The sequence below is a fragment of the Melopsittacus undulatus genome, chromosome 5 (genome assembly GCF_012275295.1).
Source record: "Melopsittacus undulatus isolate bMelUnd1 chromosome 5, bMelUnd1.mat.Z, whole genome shotgun sequence".
In the NCBI taxonomy this organism is placed as follows: Eukaryota; Metazoa; Chordata; class Aves; order Psittaciformes; family Psittaculidae; genus Melopsittacus; species Melopsittacus undulatus.
In genome coordinates, this window is record NC_047531.1 from 79,406,144 (window position 1) to 79,428,443 (window position 22,300).

Here is a 22,300-nt window from a genome sequence, read left to right on the forward strand (position 1 = left end):
TTGTGTATGTGAAAGAGACAGGGAAAAAATTCTGTCTGTGGAGGTATTCCTGTATGGAAGGGCAGACCCTTACTGCCCAAGAATCTAGATAGTCATGCTCAAAATGATGGAGTTATGTGAGTTTTCACTAGTTAAAGATTTGGCTCTCTGAATGAATATTCTTAAGCACTGTTCTGCTGTTTATATCAGAAGTGTTTGTATGGGTTTCCTGTTGTTTAATGATATATTTTTGTATTCCTTGCGTTGACTGTTTGCAGTGCCTCATAAAGGGAAGAGACTGTGTATTACATTCAGTGGCCTTTTTTGTGTGACGTGCATAGGATTGCTAACTTGCAGGATAATGTGAGTCAGAAAGTGATCTGATCCAAATTTAACCAGATTTGCTCATCTCTAAATTTAGAGAATAGCTGAATGGCAAGATAGATATATTTCCATCAGTGACAAGGACAGAGTGTTGGCGGATGCCTGTTAACAGCTATATCGTGTGGTTTTTGATACTCATCTATGTGTGTATGGGTGGGAAAAGTGTAGTTACTAACTTTTATTTATCATGAGCCTGTTTCTTCTTTGACTGCTTTTAAATCACTCTTAGGCTTGATGTTCTTTCAGTGCAGATAATTCTTGTGCAGAAGGTATGCTGTAGTCTTGAGTCACGTTTTTGCCCTCTGAGTAGAAAGACTTGCATTGGACTTGGATTTTAATCACTATGAAAACTGAAACATAGACCCTTTTAAAATAAGCCAGGTACCAAGCAAGGTAAGACAAACCAAAATTCTTTTTGTTGAGCTTACAGGCAGTCTTCAGCATCAGTAATTTCAGAAAATGGGTTCAAGTCTATCCTTTACTTGAGCATAACACTGAGTTTAATGTGTATAATTCACATTTTCTGTAGGATTAATCATGTGCTTGTAACTGAGCTTGTATTTACCTGCTTTTCTGTGCTGGGGTTTTAATCTTTTTGATTATTCTAATACTTTGGCCATTTAGACAATATTTATTGTCCTTGGAGATTTGACAAGTGAAAGCAAGAGCATGTTCCCACTCCTTTTATACAAGACATTTAGTTAATGGGTACAACTGTTTTGTTTTGTTTTGGTTTTTGTTGGTTTTTTTTTATCCCTCAGTAAGATGTTTATTGTAGACCTCTGTTTATCCTGTTTAATTTTATTAAGACCCCAGTTCAGTGACTGTGTCATCAGATTTGCACATATAGTAATGGATAGTGATATTACAAAAAATATGATTGCTGCATCCCTCACTGAATAAAACAATAAGACTGGCTGGTTTGGAGATAAGTTCATTTTTACATGCAAAATCACTGAACTAGCAGGGACTGAATAGGTAGTACCAGAAAGTTCATGACAGCTTTGATAAAATTTAAGTAATATCATATTTCCTGTAGTTTGCTGAAATGGTAAAGATGAGGTAATGGTCTTTCCTTAAGTGTTTCTGTCCTTATGTTGAAAAATAAAAAACACAAATAAGCCTTATTTAATTTAATGTAATATTCATTTCTCTTTAAAGAATTGGTACACTAAAGTATTTTTTAAAGACAGCTATTTTAGCATAATAGCAATGAGAACATTGTAGAAATTTGTTCGGGATACTGTGGGGTATGATTTTTGAAGGATATATGTAGTAACTAATTAGCATGTTCTGTAATAAAAAGTCCCATGACCCTATTTGTTTTTGCAATGTTTTCTTCAGAATGAAACATTACTATTCATTTTCCCCTGCACTTTTCTTTTCAAAATATAAGCAAATAATCTATATTTTGCTGACTTGTGGTGCTTTCTAATGTTTCTTATTATACAGGAAATTAGACACTGCATTTGTTAGTATTGCTGGAAAAGCCCAGCCTCCTTATGAAGTATGAGAAGATAAAAGGTTTCAGGTTTTTTGTGTTCTTAATGTGGGCTTTAAAGCCAGAGTAAATGGCTTTGAGCTATCAGTATGATGGCTCAGAGTGTTTATACTTTGTTCTCAGGTCTTGAGGAATATGAGCTTAAACTCTGGTTCCTCCAGTCTGTGTCTAGAAATTGTTTCTGAATTTAGAAGTTATTAGATAGAAGGAGAAGCAACTTTTGTCTTGATGTACATGTCCTTCAATAAGTTTGTAAGTCTTCCTAATAACAAAGTATTACTCAACAAATTTTATGAGCATTTTTAAATAAATGGATTTGTAGTATCTCTACTGAAGTCAAGTATAGTGAAGGTATATTCATACCAGTAGAGTTAATCTACAAGACTGCATCACTACTGTTTTCCTAATAGTAATACAACAGGCTTTGTATGCCATTAATGATCATTATTATCACATTTTCTTTGAAAAGGAACTTAAAAAAACCCCAATCTTTATGACCTATTCATCCTAAATTTTATAATTTTTCAGTTTCCAGCATCAAGATGGAGGCTTATACAGAACTTTCATGTCTGTAAGTAGAAGATGACTGAAGACTTGAGTATCATCCCTTACTAGTATTTTGCTTTTGGGTCAATGTCATGACATAAATAACCCTGTGTGAGTAAGAGTCAGTCAGTCTAAAAAATTAATAGATATTTCAGGTAGTAAAGTTCTCTTTTGTTTCCCTGGCAATTATCTGGGGTTTAAGATACCATTTTCCAATTAAAGAGAAACCCAGCAAAACAACAAAACCAACCAACAACTAACCCATCCCCTCCCCCCAAGAAGCCACCCAAAAAATAAAAAAAACCCAAAACCCAGCAAAAAAACCCCAACCACCCAAACAACACAATTTCTTCCTTTTAGATCTGGGAATGACTGGGTTGAAGCCCTGTTCTCTGTGATGATCTCCATATGGGTATCTGCACAGATCTTCATTGAACTGAGTTAAGACTCCTAGGTTTTGCCTTTATGAAGCATTATTGTTGTGCTATCTAATCTGCAAAGTATGCAAGCTGAAAATATAGCACATATAGCTGAAAAATAGGACATATTTTCTCCCATCTTTTATTTCTATGAGAAGGGTTTTAAACTAGATCTTTAGAAGTACTTCAGTGTTGAAATGGACCTAGCTGTCTGGAGTTTAAAACTTAGATCTACAGACTCTGCTCAGTAGCTGCCAAGTCTGAATCCAGGTGAAATCCATAATTATTTCTACTAGTCATGTTCCCTATGTGCCAAAATGTTTGCACTGGGGCATTGTAAGAACTGTTGTGCTGGAAACAGTGTTGAACAATAAGGTGGTCAAAGCATTGGTTGGAGCTGTGGGTTGTCTTTTCCCCAAAGCGTTCTCTAGCCATTGGTCCATAAGACCTCATTCTTCTCTCACTGACTAATTTAGCAGAAAATCTTGGAAGAAGAGTGTTTCTCCCAAGTATGTTCTGATGAATTAATGGCTTACAGAGGTGTGTGTGAGTATAGGAATTGAAATCTTTCTCTGGAGTGAATGAACTCCTGAGAAACCGGGAGAAGGGAAAGATGGGAAGGAGGAAGAAAGGAAAGCATAGCTTTCATGGAATGTGTTTTGAATGAAAGTGGTTGAACACCTATTAGACTCCAGGGAGGGGCTCAAGGAAGTGAATCCCAGTGAAGCACATCTCTTTCAGAGCAAAATACCAAGGCCTGGAGTCAGTAGCACAGTAAAACACTCCTACTGAACACATCTATCTAGACATCTATCTTCTGCCCTGGGGTACTGATTTACAGATTTCTTCCCAAAGTGCCCTGTCATACTCTGGATACCCTACACAGGGAAACTTGGATGCCTAATTGAGACCTGCAGTAAGGCACCTAAGAGCTGGACAGTGTACCATGCATACCGTGATGTGTTTGTGGATTCAGTTCAAGGTATGGAGTTGTTGCCACCTCAAACGTGATGTTTCCATGCTTGCCAAGAAGCAAACTTTCAGGTGTCCAGGGAATATTAATGGATGAATATGAAGCACATCAGTATTTTATTGTCTTTAAGGCTTGGTAGCAGCTGAGGGGGTGGGGGTGAGAAGGTGATTTTGAACTCTTTAGCTTGACCTAGTTGGATGGTGGCACATTGGGCCATTTTCTGAAACTCAGCTTACTAGGACCTTGAAAGACGTCCCAGTATCCAGGTTTATCTGGGATTTAGGATGAAGCATCCTAAGTAGAAGCCAAAAAAGTCACATGGGCTAGATAGTAGATCAGAGTTGTAGTTTGATTTTTTCTGGTTTTCTTATAATTTGTGCACTTCAGAACAAATGCAGTTTTGAGGCTCAGAAACAGAGGAACCTTTGCTGACTTTAGTGTTTATAAGACTAGTTCTGCTAGTGCTAATATTAATGCAGCAGCTCAGGAGGAAGAGGAGTTTTTCTACTTACTAACTTTAAACTGTTATTGTAAAGAAACACTGGTGCTCACTTTGGTTATTTACAACTCTGGAAAAATATTATTCTTAATATATTATTATGTGTTCTGAAATGTGTGCTCATGTATTCACATATATATATTGTATATATATCTATCTTATATATGTATGTATGAATTTATTTATATAAGCATAAATTTGCCAAATCCTGTTGCTGTCTGAACAAATCAGCATTAAAGATCAGCCTTTTTATTTGGATCATCAAAGAATCAATTACATTTGTAAGTGAACACTGTAGTTTATCACCCTCCAAAACTAAATGAGGTGCTGCTGTATTTCAGTTTTTTCTTTTAATTCAAAGAAGGCTGATACGGACCAATATCTGCAATGATTTTTCACAGCTGCAATGGACTAGGACTGTGGAATACCAAAGTTAAAAATTCTATAGCAACGGTAATTCTGCCATGCTGTACTAAAGCAGTATTTTCCACTGGGTGTTGCTGATGGGCAAGTGGTTCAATATTGCTGAGTAGTCTGCCTACAGAAAAAATGGAGGAAGCTAATGGGAAGTGCTGCCCATGCAAATGAACATTTCCTGAGAAAGTTATAGCTTCATTTTACAACTAAATATATTAACAGTAGAATTTTAAGATCAGTCATGTTTATGCACACTTTATATGTAATTCAGGCAAAGTCTTCATGCTCCTTCACCAAGTTCTGTGCTCAAGGAATTTACTTTTTGTAATAACATCCAGTTATTATGGCTGAACTGATTTGATAGCTTCCATGCTTCAAAAAGGTTGGAACCATCATTCCATTTTTCTGTTCCTCTGCCTTTGTGGTCTTTGTCCATCCATCCCTCCCCCACAGCTAAGAATCCTTGCTTTAACCCTTGCCTTTATACTGTGCTTATTAGATACTTTCCTAAGCAAATTCAACTAGCAGAAAACTTTCTTTATCCTGGTTAGCAAGCTGAATTAGTTCAGCTCAGGGCCTGACAAAAGGGACTGTTGGCAGTGAGCAATTAGATCATCTCAGGCTGTCACTTCCCTCATGTTTTCCAGTTCTTCAGAGTGACTGAAGAATGCATAATAAAAATCCAGAGCAAAAACTGCAAAAGCAGTTCTAGCACCCTGTGGGTGCTAAAGGGGAATAATTTGGAAGATAATTTTTCTGTAGCTCCTAATAGGTTGCACCGGCTATTCTGATAGGTGAGGATTCCTAAATCACTAAGGAATGATGGTTGTTTCCTTCTTTATTTCCCTTCCCCTGCCTTCTCTTTCCATACCCTAATCCTCATGTCCTGCAGCTGGGGTAGAACAGTCTCTTTCCGTGCCCTAATCCTCATGTCCTGCAACTGGGGTAAAGCAGTAGTACTTTAGCAGTTTCTGGGGCTCTGTTGAAGTTTTTCACTTATGCTTCAACTCACTTGAGGGAGAACTGCTTTGTGTGACATGCTGTGCATGCATTTTCCCCTTTGCTCAGAAACATTTCTGCAGACTGAACAGAGAATAAGTAATTTGAAGACATTAGTCATTAAAAACAACATCAACCTAGAACAATTTAGTAGTTAAACAGCAAATGTATTATGAATCATCTGAGCAAGAGACTATAGGTGTGATCACAGCTGCTGAGCATTGTTGTTGCAACTCAGTGAAACTATACTCATTTGTGCTGGAGGTGGAGACTTAATTAATTGAATATGATTTCTGAATAAAGCTTCACCTCACAGAACAGGTATGTGCATACTAATGCAGTCACACAGGCAAACTTCCTTCTTCTTTTTTATTTTTGCTTTCTTTTCAGAAAATTAGAGTGCAATCTAATGACTGTGAAAAATTCCTTACTTTCCTTTGATAAAAATAGTGGTACCTTAAAAAGTCCAAACCCTAAGCAGTAAATAATGTGGTGGAAGCTGTGTTTGCACTGGTATTTGGTGCAGCTCTCTATCCTCTTGCATAAGTAACCAGTGGGATTTCTGAACCAGGGAAACTCATGAACTTTATTCATCATGTTTTGTCCTTGCCAGAGTACAAACCCACAGTGTGTTCGAACAGTTTGTACCTTTTGAGTTTACCCAGATGGGAATGTACAAGTGGCAAGTAGATAGTGGTCTGAAAAGTCCAAAAGCCATGGTAAAAGCAGACATAACTTCCAGGGTGCTCTGAAAAGCCTAAAAGCCACAGTAAAAGCAGAAAATTGTTTGTATAACCTCTCCATATACTCCTCTGCCACCATCATGAGTTTCGGTACCACTGTGGGTTTCCTTGCAGATGAGTGGTATTGAAAACAATGAGCATCAAGACCTCGTCAGCAACTAAGATTTGATATACTGTTGTTTTCAAAGCAGGTGTGGAATTCAAGGCGATACTTTGCCTCTTGCTGCCTGTGGCTACCCTGGTTCTGGGTCATGTGAGAGAAGTTGTAGGCTGTTTGAGTGCAAAAGCATCTTATGCAGTTTGAGTCATTGTTAATTTGCTATAATGAGAGTTGGTTTAAATGGTATTTTAGTGTCTAAAGAAAGGATGGTTAAAAAATACTGATATTCTAAAAAAGCAATAGGACTTGTGTTTCTGATTGTCTACTTCATAACAATAATAGATGTGCATAAGAGAGCATGATTAAGGAATTCTGAGTAAAAAAGGAAGCGGGGAAAACAAACACATTGAAAAGCTGGAAGAGAAATCTTTAAATGCCTATGAAATTCCAATTAAATTACCGTTTACACAAACTAGGTGTCTGAATTGCAGTCTCTTTGCATACAGTCTGACTGTGAAACTGAAATATGCCATTATTCCACCAGATTATTAAAAACACCATGCACAGTGATCTGACCATATTTTGAAATGAAAAATTATTTCCACTTTTACAAAAGACTAGAAGGAAAGAAAAAATACATATGCATACACATCTTGCAGGAGCCTCAAAGTTACATCCAAGTGCACAGAGCTTTTGCTGGTGTTCTATGTGGAAAAATAACAGCATTTAGATGGTTAGGTTAGCTAGAGGACAGCAACTATCCTGGATTATTGAGGTAATGTGCAGCAGGTTTTAAGTCAAATGAACTTGGAGGCTGTGTATAGTGCTTGGCATTCATGTAAAGCAAGCTCAAGGTTGAATGCTGCGTTCAAGTTGTAAAATGGATGTAGAATGGGTAAAAAAACCCTGCAATTACTTCAGTGACGATCCATTCAGGTTAAGAATTTTCATCTTTGCTGTTGCCATAGCAATCTGTTCCCCTGTCACTACCACATTAAAAATCCATTCTGTAAAACTGTTGTTGCCAATATTGAACACATAACAGACAAAAACATTTTTTTAATAGCTTAGGTGTCTTATTTGCAACATGAAGACCTGGATCTTAGAGAGATGCATATGTACTTTAAAGAGAAAAAGATTAGTGTTTCTGTAATACATTGTGCAAACACAGTATTTGTGCTGCACTGTTGATGTTAGTATAAAATAGTTTGCAAATAATACAGCAATGCAGTGTCAGTTGAACTCAAATAATTGAGCTGTTCTGCTGAGATATAACAAACCCATATGTTCCTCAGTTAAGTGTTTATTTTGGTAGCATGCTGTAGTGAAAAGCTTTTGAAACTATATGGCTTTTTAACCTTCTGTTACTCAGTGAGTCTGATTCTCTACAGTTACTGGCTTCAGTGACTTTCCCTGTACTGGTGTAGTTTGGAAATGTGGGGAGAGCTGTGTCCCAAACAGTTTATGATCTAATCCTAAACTGCTCATGTATCCATGCTCAACAATGAGTTTTGTATGGATAATGAATTATAGGAACAGTTCCTTAAGTAGTTTTTAGTACATCCAAATAAGAGGGAAAAGGAATTTGTAGTTCATAGCAAACATAGCAGTGGTCTGACAAATATATTTACACAAACAGCAAAATGTAAATATCTTTCAATAAAGTAGAGATATATATCTGGAGAGAGAGAGAGATCTATTCATTCAGGGTTGAAAGGCAGAAGTTTACTAAAATCACAAACGTGCATAAATTGTGGATTTAAAAACTCATGTATTGACTAAAGAAGTTATAATGTATTAGTAGAAAACTAAATGTATGGCCCTTGGTCTTATCATCGACAACGTAAATCTCATCCTTGTTTCTGCCTCAGCATCCTTTTATTCTTTAAGCATCTCTAGCCTTCATCCTTTGAATTCTTATTATATGTCCATACTGTACTTCTTTGTTTCACTTTTTGTCTTCCACTTGCCACTGTCCCCACACTTCTATCCCTCAGTTGTCTTTGAGAGCCTTGACTAGGGATGGTGTTGATTTAAAGCACAAGAAGCATAAGAGGAGAAAATATAGCAAATAGTTACAATGCTATTTGGTATTAATAGAAGAATTGAGGGTGAGAAATGATTTTCTTTTTTAACTGCACTTGGCAGTAACTTCTAAATCTTTCATTTTCTTTTGATCATGTGGGAGGAACTGCTTTTTGTTTTTTAAAGCAACTGTGTCCTCCAGTTTTGGGGCTTTTGAGTTGGTTTTCTCTTTTTTAAATTCTTATAATTATTATTTTCTTACTGAGTAAACTGACTGCTGAAAAAAGATCATTTGGTTTACATCTCTTCACCTGTCTCTGCAGTTTGAAATGCGACCCTTTGGAGGGTGCTACTTAATTACTTTTACCCACCAACTGAAATTGCAGGACACCTACAGAGTGGGCCTGGCTGCGGTTCCTGTCTGAGGGCATCTGTGGCTTGCTGAAGCAAAAAAGGTGTCTGATATATGAGATAGCTATCTGCTCTGTATCATTCTTATACAGTGACTGTATAAGTCACTGAAGACAGATGTTTGGAAATGGTTTGTGTTGCAGCTGTATGCACAATGACATTAACCCCTACAGTGGGTGATGAAGTGGTTGAGGTTCCTGTTACAATCCAGGGCTGGGGCTGCTGCTTGAGGTAGTAGTTAGAAAGGGATCATGATCTCCCAAATGCTTGCCTGGGATAGTAAGTGCTGCTGGATTTAAAGTTCAGTTAATTAGACAGTATGAAAGACACCTGATCAATTTGGTTTTATTTGAAAAAGGTCTCAGTATAAAGATAGTAAATTTGGCTTAAATACATACTATCAAAGCAAAACAGTTCTGAGCAAACTGAAACTCACCTCTTCACTTTCTCCCATTGCTGCTCTCTCCACACTGTACGTGTTTTAGGGGGTCATCAGAAAAACCCAAGTAGACTTAGATAGAGGAGAGATTTGGAGTTATCTTTGACTTTTATGAACCTTTTTTATTAAAATGCTTAAAGCTGTAAATGTAGAAATAAGAAACTCATTTATCTTGACAAAAGTGCTGCCATAAACTATTCAGCACTCATAAAATAACCTTTTAAATTATTGTTTCTGCTGGTATCGATAAATTCATACAAAGTTCTTAAAGGTCAGGCATTGCCAGAAAAATGTCTTTTCAGATGGTTAATTAAAGGTTTATACGAATGTGCATCAGTTTGCTCTTTGGACAAATTGGAAAAACGGAAAGAGGGAAAAAAATGTCTGACATGGATGAAAATGAGAGCATGGAATTAGTGAGTGATGAGTATTTGACCCACCAGGCTCACCATGGCAAGCTTGGGAGGTTTGTGAATGAAAATAAGTGGCATTGTTAACAAGGAAAAGTAGTTCTCTTTTTGTGAAGGAGGTATCTTGATTACTCACTTCTTGTGGCCCATGAGCTGAGGAACCAGTTAGAACTGAAGCATTGAGGTGAGTGTGAGCAATATTCATCCTGCTACAGCTTAAGACATGAAGAGTTTGTCCAGTTCTCATTGCCTGGCCAAGAACATCAGATAAAGACATTTACTTTTTTGTTTGTCAGGCAAGTGGTTTTATCTTCTGCTTTATTTACTGCTTAAACTGGAACAAGGCAGTGCTCTGAAATGCACTGAAATAAGTACCCAGAGCAAAACTGCCCAACCATCCATTCTAGCCCCTGCATCTCTTTCATTGCAGAGACCATAACTGTAATTCCCTCTGCTTTATACTTCACCTCTTTCCCCCGTCATCATAGAGACATCCTGGCTGATCGTTAAAACCTGACCTAATGACGTGACTCAGATGTGACTCTACATCCACAGATGAGATAATCAATAATCCATCACATTGATGGGACACTGAAAGTGAGAAGTCTGGCTTGCATTTCCACCTGCACAACAGTCTGGCCCTGACAACATAATCGTATCTCTAAATGTTGACTTTTTTCATCACTGAAACAGAGATGATGATGCTGACTTAGGTGAAGTACCCTGAGATAATAGATGAAGTGTGTTACAGGAAAAGTACAGAGGTTTCTGTCATTGAATTCTGCTGATATAACAGCTTCAACTATTTATTGCTCAAGCTGGGAAACAGTAGCAAAACAAGGTAAATAGTGAAAAGTAAAATAGATTCTTAGATTTTTCTCTGTCTGAACATAATATAGTGTTATTATTAATGTGAGATTAAGGTTTTGAATTTTCCCTTGGCCATATGAGTTTTACACTGAGATTGTTTCTTTGAATATTGTATAACAGATCCTTATTCTAAAACTATTTGTAAACAGGAGGCTGCATCTTTGTCACTGAAAATTTCATAACATAAGAAAGCCATATTTTGTCTTTTTCTTCTCTCAAGATTGCTGCAGAACTCATACTTCAGGAAAATAAATCTGACAAACTTTTTGAGAGTGCAGGTGACAGAACTAATGATAGTTCATTTTTCTGATACCCACAGACAATACATCCTGGCTTTGTCTTCAAGTGACACTAAGAAAGCAGTGCAGAGTAGTTTTATGACATTTTTGCTTCTTTTCTCATTTCCATTCTTTTTGGCTCAAATTGTTCAGTGTTTTGAAACATAAACCAGAAAAATGCATATTTTAATACATGGCATTCTGTTGGTCAGTTTGGAAATATTTACAAATTCATGTGTATCTGTAGGAATAGGAATATCGGAATGTGTGTTCACAAAGTCACAGGTAGCATATACAAAAATGATGAGAGGTGCAGCCACTTAAAGCATGACCTTCCAGAAGGAAGAACTTCTATAAGGTTGTGCTTTAAGTGTGGCTGCACCTTCTGTAGCACTTCTGTACAGAGTTCTTGTAGAGGGTGTATGTGCAGGCCAGAAGTTGTGGTGCTCCTGGGTTTCCAGGGAAAGCTCATGTTTTACTCCATTGTGAAAGAAGTCTCATTTTCTGTATAAGCAGTGTTGGGATGGAGGGAAAATGCTTGTGATAAACGTTCAGTTCCTCTAGTGTGGGTTGGAAAGTTCACTTTGGTATTCACCTTAGAAAGCAGTTATCTGTGGTGTATGAATTTTAGTTCATGCTAATATAAAGCAGGAAGTTGTGGCGTGTCTAATAAATGGCAGTAACAGCAGGTGCCAGATCAAGTTCTCCTTCTCTCCAAACTGCAGGAATTCATCATGTTGTGCTTCCCAGTGTGTGAGGCTGTGATATGGTAGACAGGGTAAACAAGTAGTTCATTCAGATAGTTCATAGTAACCTTCCAATTGTTTTTATTCGTTGTGTCACCTGGTAAGGATAACTTCAGTGGAAATACTCCATTCTGTTCCTCACTGTGGCCAATGCCTTTATTTCTGCAGTGTAACTTACTTGTGTAATTTACTTGTTTTGCCAACCATGGGCAGAAATGCAGCTTTCTATCCTCCCCCTGACCTTGGCTCAAGATGGAAGTTTAATGGAGTATATTTTACCATGCATAAACCAGACTACTGATAATCCATGAGTACTCAGGCAAAATAGTCTTGCATGTTTATAACAGTACAGCTCTTCTTATTGTTTAACTCAGGCAAATCTCATGCTAATTTTATTCTTTGCTGAATATAGAACATCACACCCCCAAATGTCTCCAAGAGGAGTAGCAGAAGTAAAAATATAAACTCTGTAGGACAAGTTTATTAAAAATATTCTGCATGAAAATGCATGGTATTCTGTCCTTGGTTCAGCAGTAGCAGTCATTTTTCTCCTTGCTAGCTGGTGCAGTGCTGTGTTTTGACTTTTGGGCTGGGAACGTTGCTGATAGCAAGTATGTTTTGAGTTCTTGCTCAAATGTTTGGTTTGTCCAAGGACTTTCTGAGCCTCATGCTCTGCCAGGGAGGCCAGGAGGAAGGAGGGACAGGACATCTGACCCAGGCTAGCCAAAGAGGTATTCCATACCATAGCACGTCATACCCAGGATGTAACTGGGACTGACCCAGAAGGGTGAGGACTCTGGGGGATTGGTGGAGGTATCGGTTGGTGCTCGGTTGGGCAGGGTGGGGTGAGTTATGGGTTGGTGGCTGGTGAGGTGTTGTATTCTCTTCACTTGTTATTGGCTTTATCATTATTATTTGTAGTAATAGTAGCAGGAGTCATTTGTGTTATACCTTAGTTATTAAACTGTTCTTATCTCAACCTGTGGGAGCTACATTCTTTGGATTCTCCTTCCTAACTCTCCGGGAGCTGGGGGAGCAAGGGGGGGAGTGAGTGCACAAGCTGTGCAGTTTGGTTTTAAACCACGACATATTCTTATCAGACTCTGTAGTTAGAATGAAATAGGCTGGTTTACCCCTCTGTTGTTGTGGTCTGAGGAGAACATATTGGTACAGACTTGCCACAGTTTTGTTTTCCGCAAGTTGATTACATTACATTTTGCTTTCTATTGAGAAATTTCTTCACCAGATTGGGTTATTATTAGTATACTTTATCTTGCTGGCTGTGATCCGATGCTTTTGTTTTGAGGGGAATTAAATTTAGAGAAATTCAGGAAGCATTTCTTTACTGAGAGGGTGGTCAAACACTGGAACAGGCTTCCTAGAGAGATGGTCAATGGCCCAAGCCTGTCTGTGTTAAAGAGGCATTTGGACAATGCCCTTAATGTGCTTTAACTTTCGGTCAGGCAGTTGGATAGATGATCATAGTAAGCTCCTTCCAACAGAAATAGTTTATTATATTCTGTCTTAAATAAGTTTTGGGTTAATTTGTTAATTACAACCAAGGGAAGTGTGAGTAGAGAAAATAAGTGGATAGCAATAGCTGCTGTGTTGGCTGAAATGGACGTTGTCTTAGCTGAATGTTATGTTACAATGTGCTGTAGTAGATTTAGATAGCTTTCAGCTTTAATAATTCAGTATTTACTATTTACTAAGACATAGTGAATTTCTGTGACCCTGGCTACCATGAAATGCATCATCATACCAATGCACATTTTGAAGTTACACTGTGGTGCATTTCACCTTCCTTCAGATCTCTTTTGCAAACAAGCTAGTGTCTAGACAGCCTTCAGCCATGGCAGCATGCTTGTGTTTTCTTTGTGTACACAAAAAACTTCACAACAACGAGAGACATATCCTTTTTACTCAGAATTACCAAATGCTCTAAGGAGACAAAAGGCTTCAGTTAAAGGTGCCTTGTGGAGGATGTTAAAGAGAAGGAAGAGTCCCTGACTCTTTAGGCAGAAGAGGAAGAGCTTCAAATGTACTGATGTATTACACCCTTCCATCACAGGTCGAGAAGAGACAAAGAAAGAGCTGGAAGGGGAGCTACTGGTTTGGGCAGATTCTATCTGGGGAAGCTGTGCAAGTATTTTAAGCTGTGTTCAACTGTTCTTCTTCCAACAGACTTTGGGAACTATCACTGCAGTGCCCATTAAGGTTCCTCAGGTCAGCTCCTTGCAGAGGTTGGCAGGACAAGGACCAGCAGTGCTACCTCAGGTACAAATACAATTCCAAAGGGGGCTTTGTGTTATTTTGTATGTATCCTGCTCTGTTCTTGTCTGATGCCCAGGCCTGGGTAAGCTGGTGCACTCATTTTGCTGAATAAAGACTCACTTTTAGTGAGTTGAATTACAGAGTTGTGATTTTCTATAATTCATAAAATATATATATATATATAAATCAGTTTTCTTCGGGGAGCATACTGTTAGCACAGTGAAAACCTATAAAAATCTTGTAGATTCACTGTGGAAGAACAAAATACATAAGGTGAAATGCAAATTTATGCTTTATAAGATGAATCACAAATCACAGAAGTGAGAATCTGCAATTCTGTAATTAAAAAAGGGTGGAAGTATTAACCTTTCTGTTTGAGATTTAGCCTCACACATTCTTTTACTAACTTACTGGCCTTTTTCCTGTCTACCCCAGTATAAAGTTTTGGTACAATGAACTCAGGTGTGAGACTGAGGCAAGATTGTCTGGGTAGGAGTGAAAGGAGAGTTACACTCACAGATTTTAAACATCTTCTCAAGTTGTGTTTTCTTTCCTGAATCTCTCTCATTGTTTTCTTAACCACACGATTTATTCATCATTTAAACCCTCCTTCCCAACATTTTTGGGTGTGATTTTCAACAAGGGTTTTGCTGCAGTTCTCTGATTTATTTTTTGAATTCATGATTATTAAGTATAAACGTATTTCTTCCTGTGTGGCCCTTAGAGGTTTATTTCTCATATATGAACACTTCTCAAGCACTGAAGTCAACGTTGGGTCTTCCTGTTATTCCTTTATTTTTTCCTAATATTTTTGTAGTGGCAGAATCTGGTAGAAGATCTGTGAGCTAAATCTGCCTGGAGGACAGAGTATTTCTATGATAAAGTTCTTAAATTCTCTCTTTAAATTACATTTTGTGGAAGGCAAAATTGTGAACATAAAGGAAGGTTATAGTTTTCTTACCAAGTTCAAGACTGCATTTCAGTTGCTCATACAGCATAATAACACATCGATTTCTGCCATTTTGGGGTGTTAAAGATGGGCAGATTGCTCCTGAAAATAGATGAGGTTCAAGAGCAACTGAAAGACCTGTATCAGGGGCTTAAATTATCATTAAGGTTATGTTTCAGCAATGATGATGTCGTTGCAAATGCTGCCCTTAGAGAAGCATCAATGTTCTATACTTTACTAAGTAGAAGAATTTTCATTCATTGTTAGATTCAATTTTGAAGAATTGGAAAAAGTGGATGAAGCCGATTTTCTCAACTTTGTGAAAAGGACACATATCCTTTCTGTCTTGCTGTTTAGCTCATGGCAGTGTTTATGTTTGTATTTCACTTTGTGAAAATACAGCCTTCTGTTTCAGACCAGTTTATGCAATCATACTTAATACTAATGAAACACCAACCCTTCCTCATCACCCCCAAGCCATAGTTTACTAAATTTTCTTTTTCATATATATAGCATGGGAAATAACCACATAGAAATCTCATTTTTGTCGAAACTAAAAATTAAGTAGGCAGCTGTATGTAAGACCATGTTATCAGAGATACATCTTATGTTCTGAGTTATTTCTGGCTCTTTCACAGGCCAGTACTTCCTTCCCCAGCAACAGACTGCCCCATTTACAGGCTGTGTCCTCCTTTGCAGTTCACCATGGTCTGTATGTTCCTCTCCCACTCTCAGCTTACAGAGAAGTTTAAGATTTCCATATTATTTCTTAGTGGGGAACCCCCTCCATCCATCAAAGCTTTCTACCAGATGCCTCAAGAGAGATCAAGTTCTCATCTACAAGTGCAAAGTTTGGCTTCTAACTAAATAGTACATGCCTTCAAAATATATTTAATATAGCCACAAATCAGAGTAATGTAAAGCTGTGCTGTCATAGTGCATGTCCTCCCAGCTATTATGCATCAGACCTGGTTGCAGAGCAGGCTGGCTACTACTGCTGGCTACTACTACTGTCACCCACTGGGTGACAGGCATGGCTGCTATACCTTACTCTGAGTTAGTGGCACAATCCTACCATTCTAGGACTGACCTTGTGAAAGGCAGCTTTGCTACTGTGTCCCAAGCATACTAACAAGCAGGGTCCAGCTGAGTTTGGCATCTGCTAAAACCTCTACTTCGGGTGCCCGTGTAGCAGCAAATTAAGGGGACAGCCTTTTAAAAGCAAAATGATATTAATCGCTCCTCTACCAAGTAGTCCACAGTATTTTACACAAAGAGTTCAAGTAGTACAATGTCTGTACTCATGCATGTTAGCTATAGCTGGATCTTTTTCTGCAAGGTATTGCACCTTCCATGACCTTCATCCCTGTGAAGTCTAGCTTTAGCAGCTGTGCAGAGCCCTGATAGCAATGAAGCGCTAGCAGCAAAGGCCCACCTGTATGGCTGTTTACCCAAGCAACTAAATCTAGGTAGAGTTGGTGCAAGTGCGTGGCAGGCACAGTGGTAATCAGCTAAATTGGCTTAATCCTATCTATATTTGCTGCCTCTGTTCTTGTCCATGGAAGGGTAGAAGGTCTCATGGATCTCTTTTGGGATCCCTGCCATGTTAGGAGTGTACTTGTCTCTGAGTTACCCTCTGGAAGTGATTTCACACTTAGCCTGACAGATTGCACTTCTATTTCAGGTGCATGTAGGTTAATGGGATTAATCCAGGTCAGTGTCTGTGTTCTTAAAAGCACACTGATTGCTACCTGATATTTCTCCTTTCGGCCAGTCTCATTATCTTTTTGGGATTTCAGAATCCCCTTATATTTAGATGTAGGCATGAGAGACAGACATTGCCACGCTGGCAAGAAAGAAACAGGCGACTTCTCCATTTAAAGGCCCCTCATCATGTCTAAATTAATTTTATATTTTTAATGCATTCATTCTCCTCATCTAGACAGAGTCTTTTGATTTAGCTCTATGCAGTCAAGCAGGAAAATGCCACACAAGTAAACTGAGGCACTTAACAGTACTTACGTAAAACAATGCATGCAGCTTTCTCATTTTCTACGTTTATACAGATATTTGTCATTTTCTTTGTTCATTTGAATGGGTTTATGATATGACCCCCTGGGAGCTCTTCCATATGGGGAATGAAGTTTCAAAATCTGCACATTCACAAATGTAACAAAATCCCATCACTTAGTGCAGAACTGCTATTAAATGGTGAGCAAACAAACATTAATTACAAGTTCATTGCACAATGCAAACAGTATTTCTTTAGGCATTCATTATTTGCCAAAACAAGCCTCTTTGGCAGACCTTTTTTTCTTAGAGAATATGAAATTATTTTTTGCTTTCATCAAATAAATAAAATTTCTGCTATGACTTATGATGTTTGGGAAGTTGATTCCAGATAGTCTTTATATTTTTACTTTGGCCTGTGAGGTTTCCAGCTGGGTGAGATGTTTTGAAACTACAGGCTCTACAGCAAATCCTGACGATCCTCTACTCAAACACGTGGGTGATGCACTTTCTTATTCTTGAGCTGTTCTTCTGCTTTGTGGCACTCATCAACTAGAAGGAGATGGTGGCCTTATGTCAGCTTGGGGCTCCAGTTTGTGGCTGAAGTGCAGAGAGTCTGTCTATTTTGAATTGGTTTACATGGAAATTTAAGTCACTGTGTAGCCACCTGGAGACTTGTGGGAAATCTTATTTTATGTTGGAAGATTTTAAATGAAATGATGGAGATATTAAAATAAACCTCTCATTTTGTTGTCAGTGATTTGGGCCCAATCCAATTCTCATTCAAATTAATGGGTAGTCTGTGATGATTTGAGTAGCAGTTAAATCAGATTAATAGCATTATAACACTATTTTCCTGACCTATTTTTCTAATGCTGGTTGAAGGCAGGGCTTGGGATGGCTTTGCTCATGACACTGCTGAATAGAATAGAGCAGAGTCGCATAGCAGGTGCCTGCAGTGGAGCTGTCATGCAGGTTAGTGCTGAAAGCGTGCAGGTGCATACAACCACTTTAGATGAAACATGCGATTTTTCAGTCACCTCTGGCCAGTTATTTTCTCAATTTTTATCTTCTGTAGTGATTTCAGTAGGGCCTGAATTCGGTCACTAGGCTGCAGGCTGCATTGGGACAGGGGCTGTTTCGTTAGCGAATGTTTGTTCATCGCTGGGTACTGTGTAAGCCCAGTCAGGAACTGTGGTCTCTGCGTGTTCCCAAAACTTAAATGCACATATTTATTTATAGAATTTCTCGTCATAGTACTCCTGAGCTCAGTTCTTGCCTGGCAGCTGCTGCTTCTCTTCATGTGTGTACAAAAACCAACCACTGCTCCCTGCTTCCCTGGTGGTAGGACGTCTTGAAGAGTCCTTGAAAGCAAAATTACTCCTATAGACAGAACCCAAGTTGTGTGATGCCACTGTATACTGTAGAAGAAATATCTTAACAGACTGGTCTGTGGCAAAGCCTCTCTCTGCATTGCAAATATATATATATTTATTTTTTTTAAGTGTAATGTGTTAAGACTGAGCATAGCCATTAGAAAGTGGAAAAATACTGCTAAATGCAAGTCAGCCTTTTGTAAAACTAGAAAAGAAGCTAGCAGATATACCAGTTTGTGTAAAACGTTACACAGAATTGTGCAGTGGAGAGACAAGAGAATTGTATTGTTTGAGTAAGGAATAATTGAATTGGGTGAAGTCATTTTTACAATATCAGAAAAGGACTGTAATTCCCTAAGGGATGTCATGCACCTTTCTGGTATATAACCCTCAGTGCTTCCATGGGGATGTGGTGGAATGCTAGTGAAGGAGAAGAGAGATAATCTAATTCAAGGTAACTTAATCAGCGTGGTATATAACCAAGCTAAGGGGTTTGCAAATGTATTTAATATTCATTGACTGTGTGCGTGCAGAAAACAGAAACAAAATTGCTTTTTCATAAGAAAGGTTTGCAGAAGCCTAGCTGAAAATGTAACGCTTAATAGATATAGTTGTTAATCTGTTTTATTCTATATAAGCTTTTATACTGTGCTTGTCACTGTATTTGAAGCACCTTCCCATAATGTGCTAAACACAAAGATTAACATCTGTTGTAAGCTATTTCTCTTGCTTTTTCCTTTTGGGAAGAAGTGTGTGCAGCTGAGAATTCTAGTTACAGTTCCTTTTTATCAGTTGCTTATTTTTAATAGGCATGCTACTGTTAATCGCATGCCTCTATATATTTCTGTAAGAGGAATATAACATGGAAAATGTTTGTTGTAGAAAGTGATGAAGTTTGTGTCTTTAATTCATAGAAAATAAGGCTGAGATGCCTGACTGTATGAGTATCTGCCTTACTGTAGAGAATCCCTGCACTTTCATACTAAGTCTTTACAGAGGGAGCTTTTAAGATTGCTATGAAAACATGGTACTGTATTGAAAAGTTTATGGGAATCTCAGTTATCCACTAGTGGATAGGTTTGATAAGTAGCTGAGAGAGGCATGGACTTGTTGGAGCATGTGGATTGTTCCACAATATGTATTTTACACTGCTGTAGTGCAGCCAAGACAGGTGAAGGTATGACTAAGGTGGAGCAGTAAGAACTGTTCCTTGTGGACAGTGGTATGCCAGAGGTTGGCAGTGACAAGATATCTGGTCTTCTACAGAAAGATAAATGCATATGGTGGGTAAAGATGAATGTGCATGGTGTATCCGGGAACACTACACCCAGATGCAAATTTTCCAAAGTACCTCTCTCTGTTACCTCTTGTTCATGAGAGAACTGATCAAGGATGGTGGGGAAGAAGAATCAGAATTGGCTGTTACTGATGCTTAAGACCTTCAGATCCAGTCAGTGTCATGAACATTTTGAAAAGGACTTCCATGGAAGTCAGATCTCCATGACAGTCTGCACATAGAAGCCTAAAATACCCACACAGCCCCCCAGGAAATATTCAAGCCATTTTAACACCTGACATGGTACATTTTTCTTAGGTGAAAATGCTCAGGTTTCTCCACGTCAAATGCTGCTTTGCAGACTATCAGGAAGATGAGAAGTGTCATCTCTATCCATTGACACCATTTGCATTCATACGAATGAAGTGTGGCTTCAGATCCATGTCTGGCTTGGATCTGGACTGTGCTGTCTCTTTGAGCCTCTGTGCCATTTGTACGAGCTTGCAGTAGGCCTCTAGACAAACGACAGGTAGGTAGGAAGGTTTTCTCTGTCTTCAATACCTTAGCATAGGTTGGGAGGGATTTGCTGCACTGCTTCCTGTCCCTAAACCCTTCATTTTCATCTCCTGATATCTGAGCTTTTTGTGTACTTCCATCTTGGTCAGGCTGTCAGCAGACAGAAATTACTTTTGTCATTATTTTCAGTGTTATTTTGTCTTTCAAGTTTTTTTTTACTTTGGCTAGTAAATGAGTCAGATCATTATAATGTGCCATTATTGTTGTCTAGAAGCAGGAAAAGCTTTTAAAGTGATGGATGGTACAAAGCAGTGGCATCCATGGTCTTTGAAGTGATGCCAGAGTTTGAGTCCAGTGAATGCTGCACGGATTAGTCCAGAGATCGCCTATGAAAGTATATGGACAGGAGGAAAGCCAGCAGATGTTAACTGATTTGTGCCTAAAGGCTCCATGGACACTTTATATTTAAATTGAAGTAACTTAATCACTGCTGAGTATCTATGAGAGAAGCAAGCTGACTTGTAATGCTGAAAGAGTAGAAATGGAAGTGAGTTATTGACTGGTGTGTATAATCACAGTCTTGCTTTTATATTTGTATTGTAATCCTGAACAATAAGGATTAAATTCTTTCCTCAGAGGCACATAGATAACTGCATATACAAGGACAGAATCATCGTGCAGAAGGAAAAAAAAAACCAAGCAAAAATCCTTGTCAACTTCAACCCTTACTAGTTATTTTTTGGAATAATATTGATTTTAATTTGCTGGTTTAATGGTAGTTTTCCCCTTTGCAAATGGAAAAGAGCCACTTAGTGAATCATCAATTCAATAGCAGCAATGCCAAACTAGAAAATAAAGGCAGTATAGAGGAGGAGAAAATGTACATTTCATTAGCAAAAGTCATTCAAGTTCCTGTGAAAATAGTTTTGTGTTCAAAACACTGGTAACATTTTTAATAAAGAACTCCCACCTGACTGCCTTATGCCAACAAACATAAAAAGCAGAGCTGGCAGATTCCCACACAAACATCCCTCTCAGCAAAACTTCCAGTTCTGTAGAATCAAGCAAAGCTGAAGGAGAATAAAAACTAAATGAAATAGCTTTGTCTTCTTAAAAATGGCAGAGGAATTATGCTATCTGTTTGTCACCTTTACCCTAAAGTTGGCTCCTCATGACTAACAAATTAAAATACCAAAGCACTGCAGGTAGAGTCCAGTGGAAAATGTCTGATGTAGTGCACATAATCTGAATATATTCTGGCCTTACTGAAGTCTCTTCAGATTTGGTGTTGGTTTAAGTCAGGTTAAGATTTCTTCCTCAGTCTTCATGGTCCAGAGCAGCAGGATTAGAAACATGGGCTGGAGAAGCTGCTGTATTTCATATCATTTTTCTGTGGCCTCCCAGGCTAATATTCCATGTAAATGCTAAGGAGAGTCTTACAGTCTAAGTCAGCATAGGATACACTGAACTGGGTCATCTTGCCTGGGGTTTCCTCATGTTGCACACTGAAGCACACCTTTATTTTTGTGTACCCCCATCAAGGGTGAGGATGAAAAGTGTATGTGGATCCATAGTCACATGTGGTTTTAAATCTTCTCCCTATGGCAATAAAATAAACTGTGTTTGACTGTGGTCTTAGACCAGGCTGAAGGTAATAGGAGCTTATCAGGAAAGTAACCAAAAATCAACCAAAGCTCAGTTGGGAAATCTGGGTTTTAGTGTGTGTCATTGCTGTAAAGTTACACAGAACCTTTTCTTTTGCATATTTTTCATTGAATACAAAAAGAAGGGGAGAGAGTTGGTCCTCAGCTGGCATAAATAGACACAGCTTTACTGAAGTCAGTGTGCATCTGTTCATTCTGGTGAAGGATATAATTACCCCATATTGCACTCATTTTATCAGCCATTGCTAATGTTTTCTGTGTGATCCTCTAAAGCTTTTCAAGAATGAAAGCTCTGTCTGCTGCTCCCAGCACTTTGCCTCTGTGACATATGAATTGTGCCAAATCCATTTTGAGTTTTTGTTTTTAAGCTCCGAGTACAAGGGTGAAGTGAAAATAAAGTGTGAATAATGGCCTTTCTCTCAAAGGCAATGTGATATTGCGTTGAGCTGAAAAATTTGCTCTCGTACAGATCGGCCCTGCCAGTATGAAGGGCTGA

General features: G+C 38.4%; 1 protein-coding gene across 3 annotated transcripts in view; it reads left to right on the forward strand.

Annotated features, from left to right (window-relative positions):
• The window catches only part of PHF21B (PHD finger protein 21B), a 161,315-nt gene that overhangs the window by 108,508 nt on the left and 30,507 nt on the right, over positions 1–22,300 (forward strand). For all 3 annotated transcript variants that reach the window (XM_013128753.3, XM_034063068.1, XM_005147993.3), the window contains one exon: positions 13,924–14,016. In XM_013128753.3, coding sequence (XP_012984207.1) covers positions 13,924–14,016 — 93 coding nt within the window. The remainder of the gene's footprint in view (positions 1–13,923; positions 14,017–22,300) is intronic.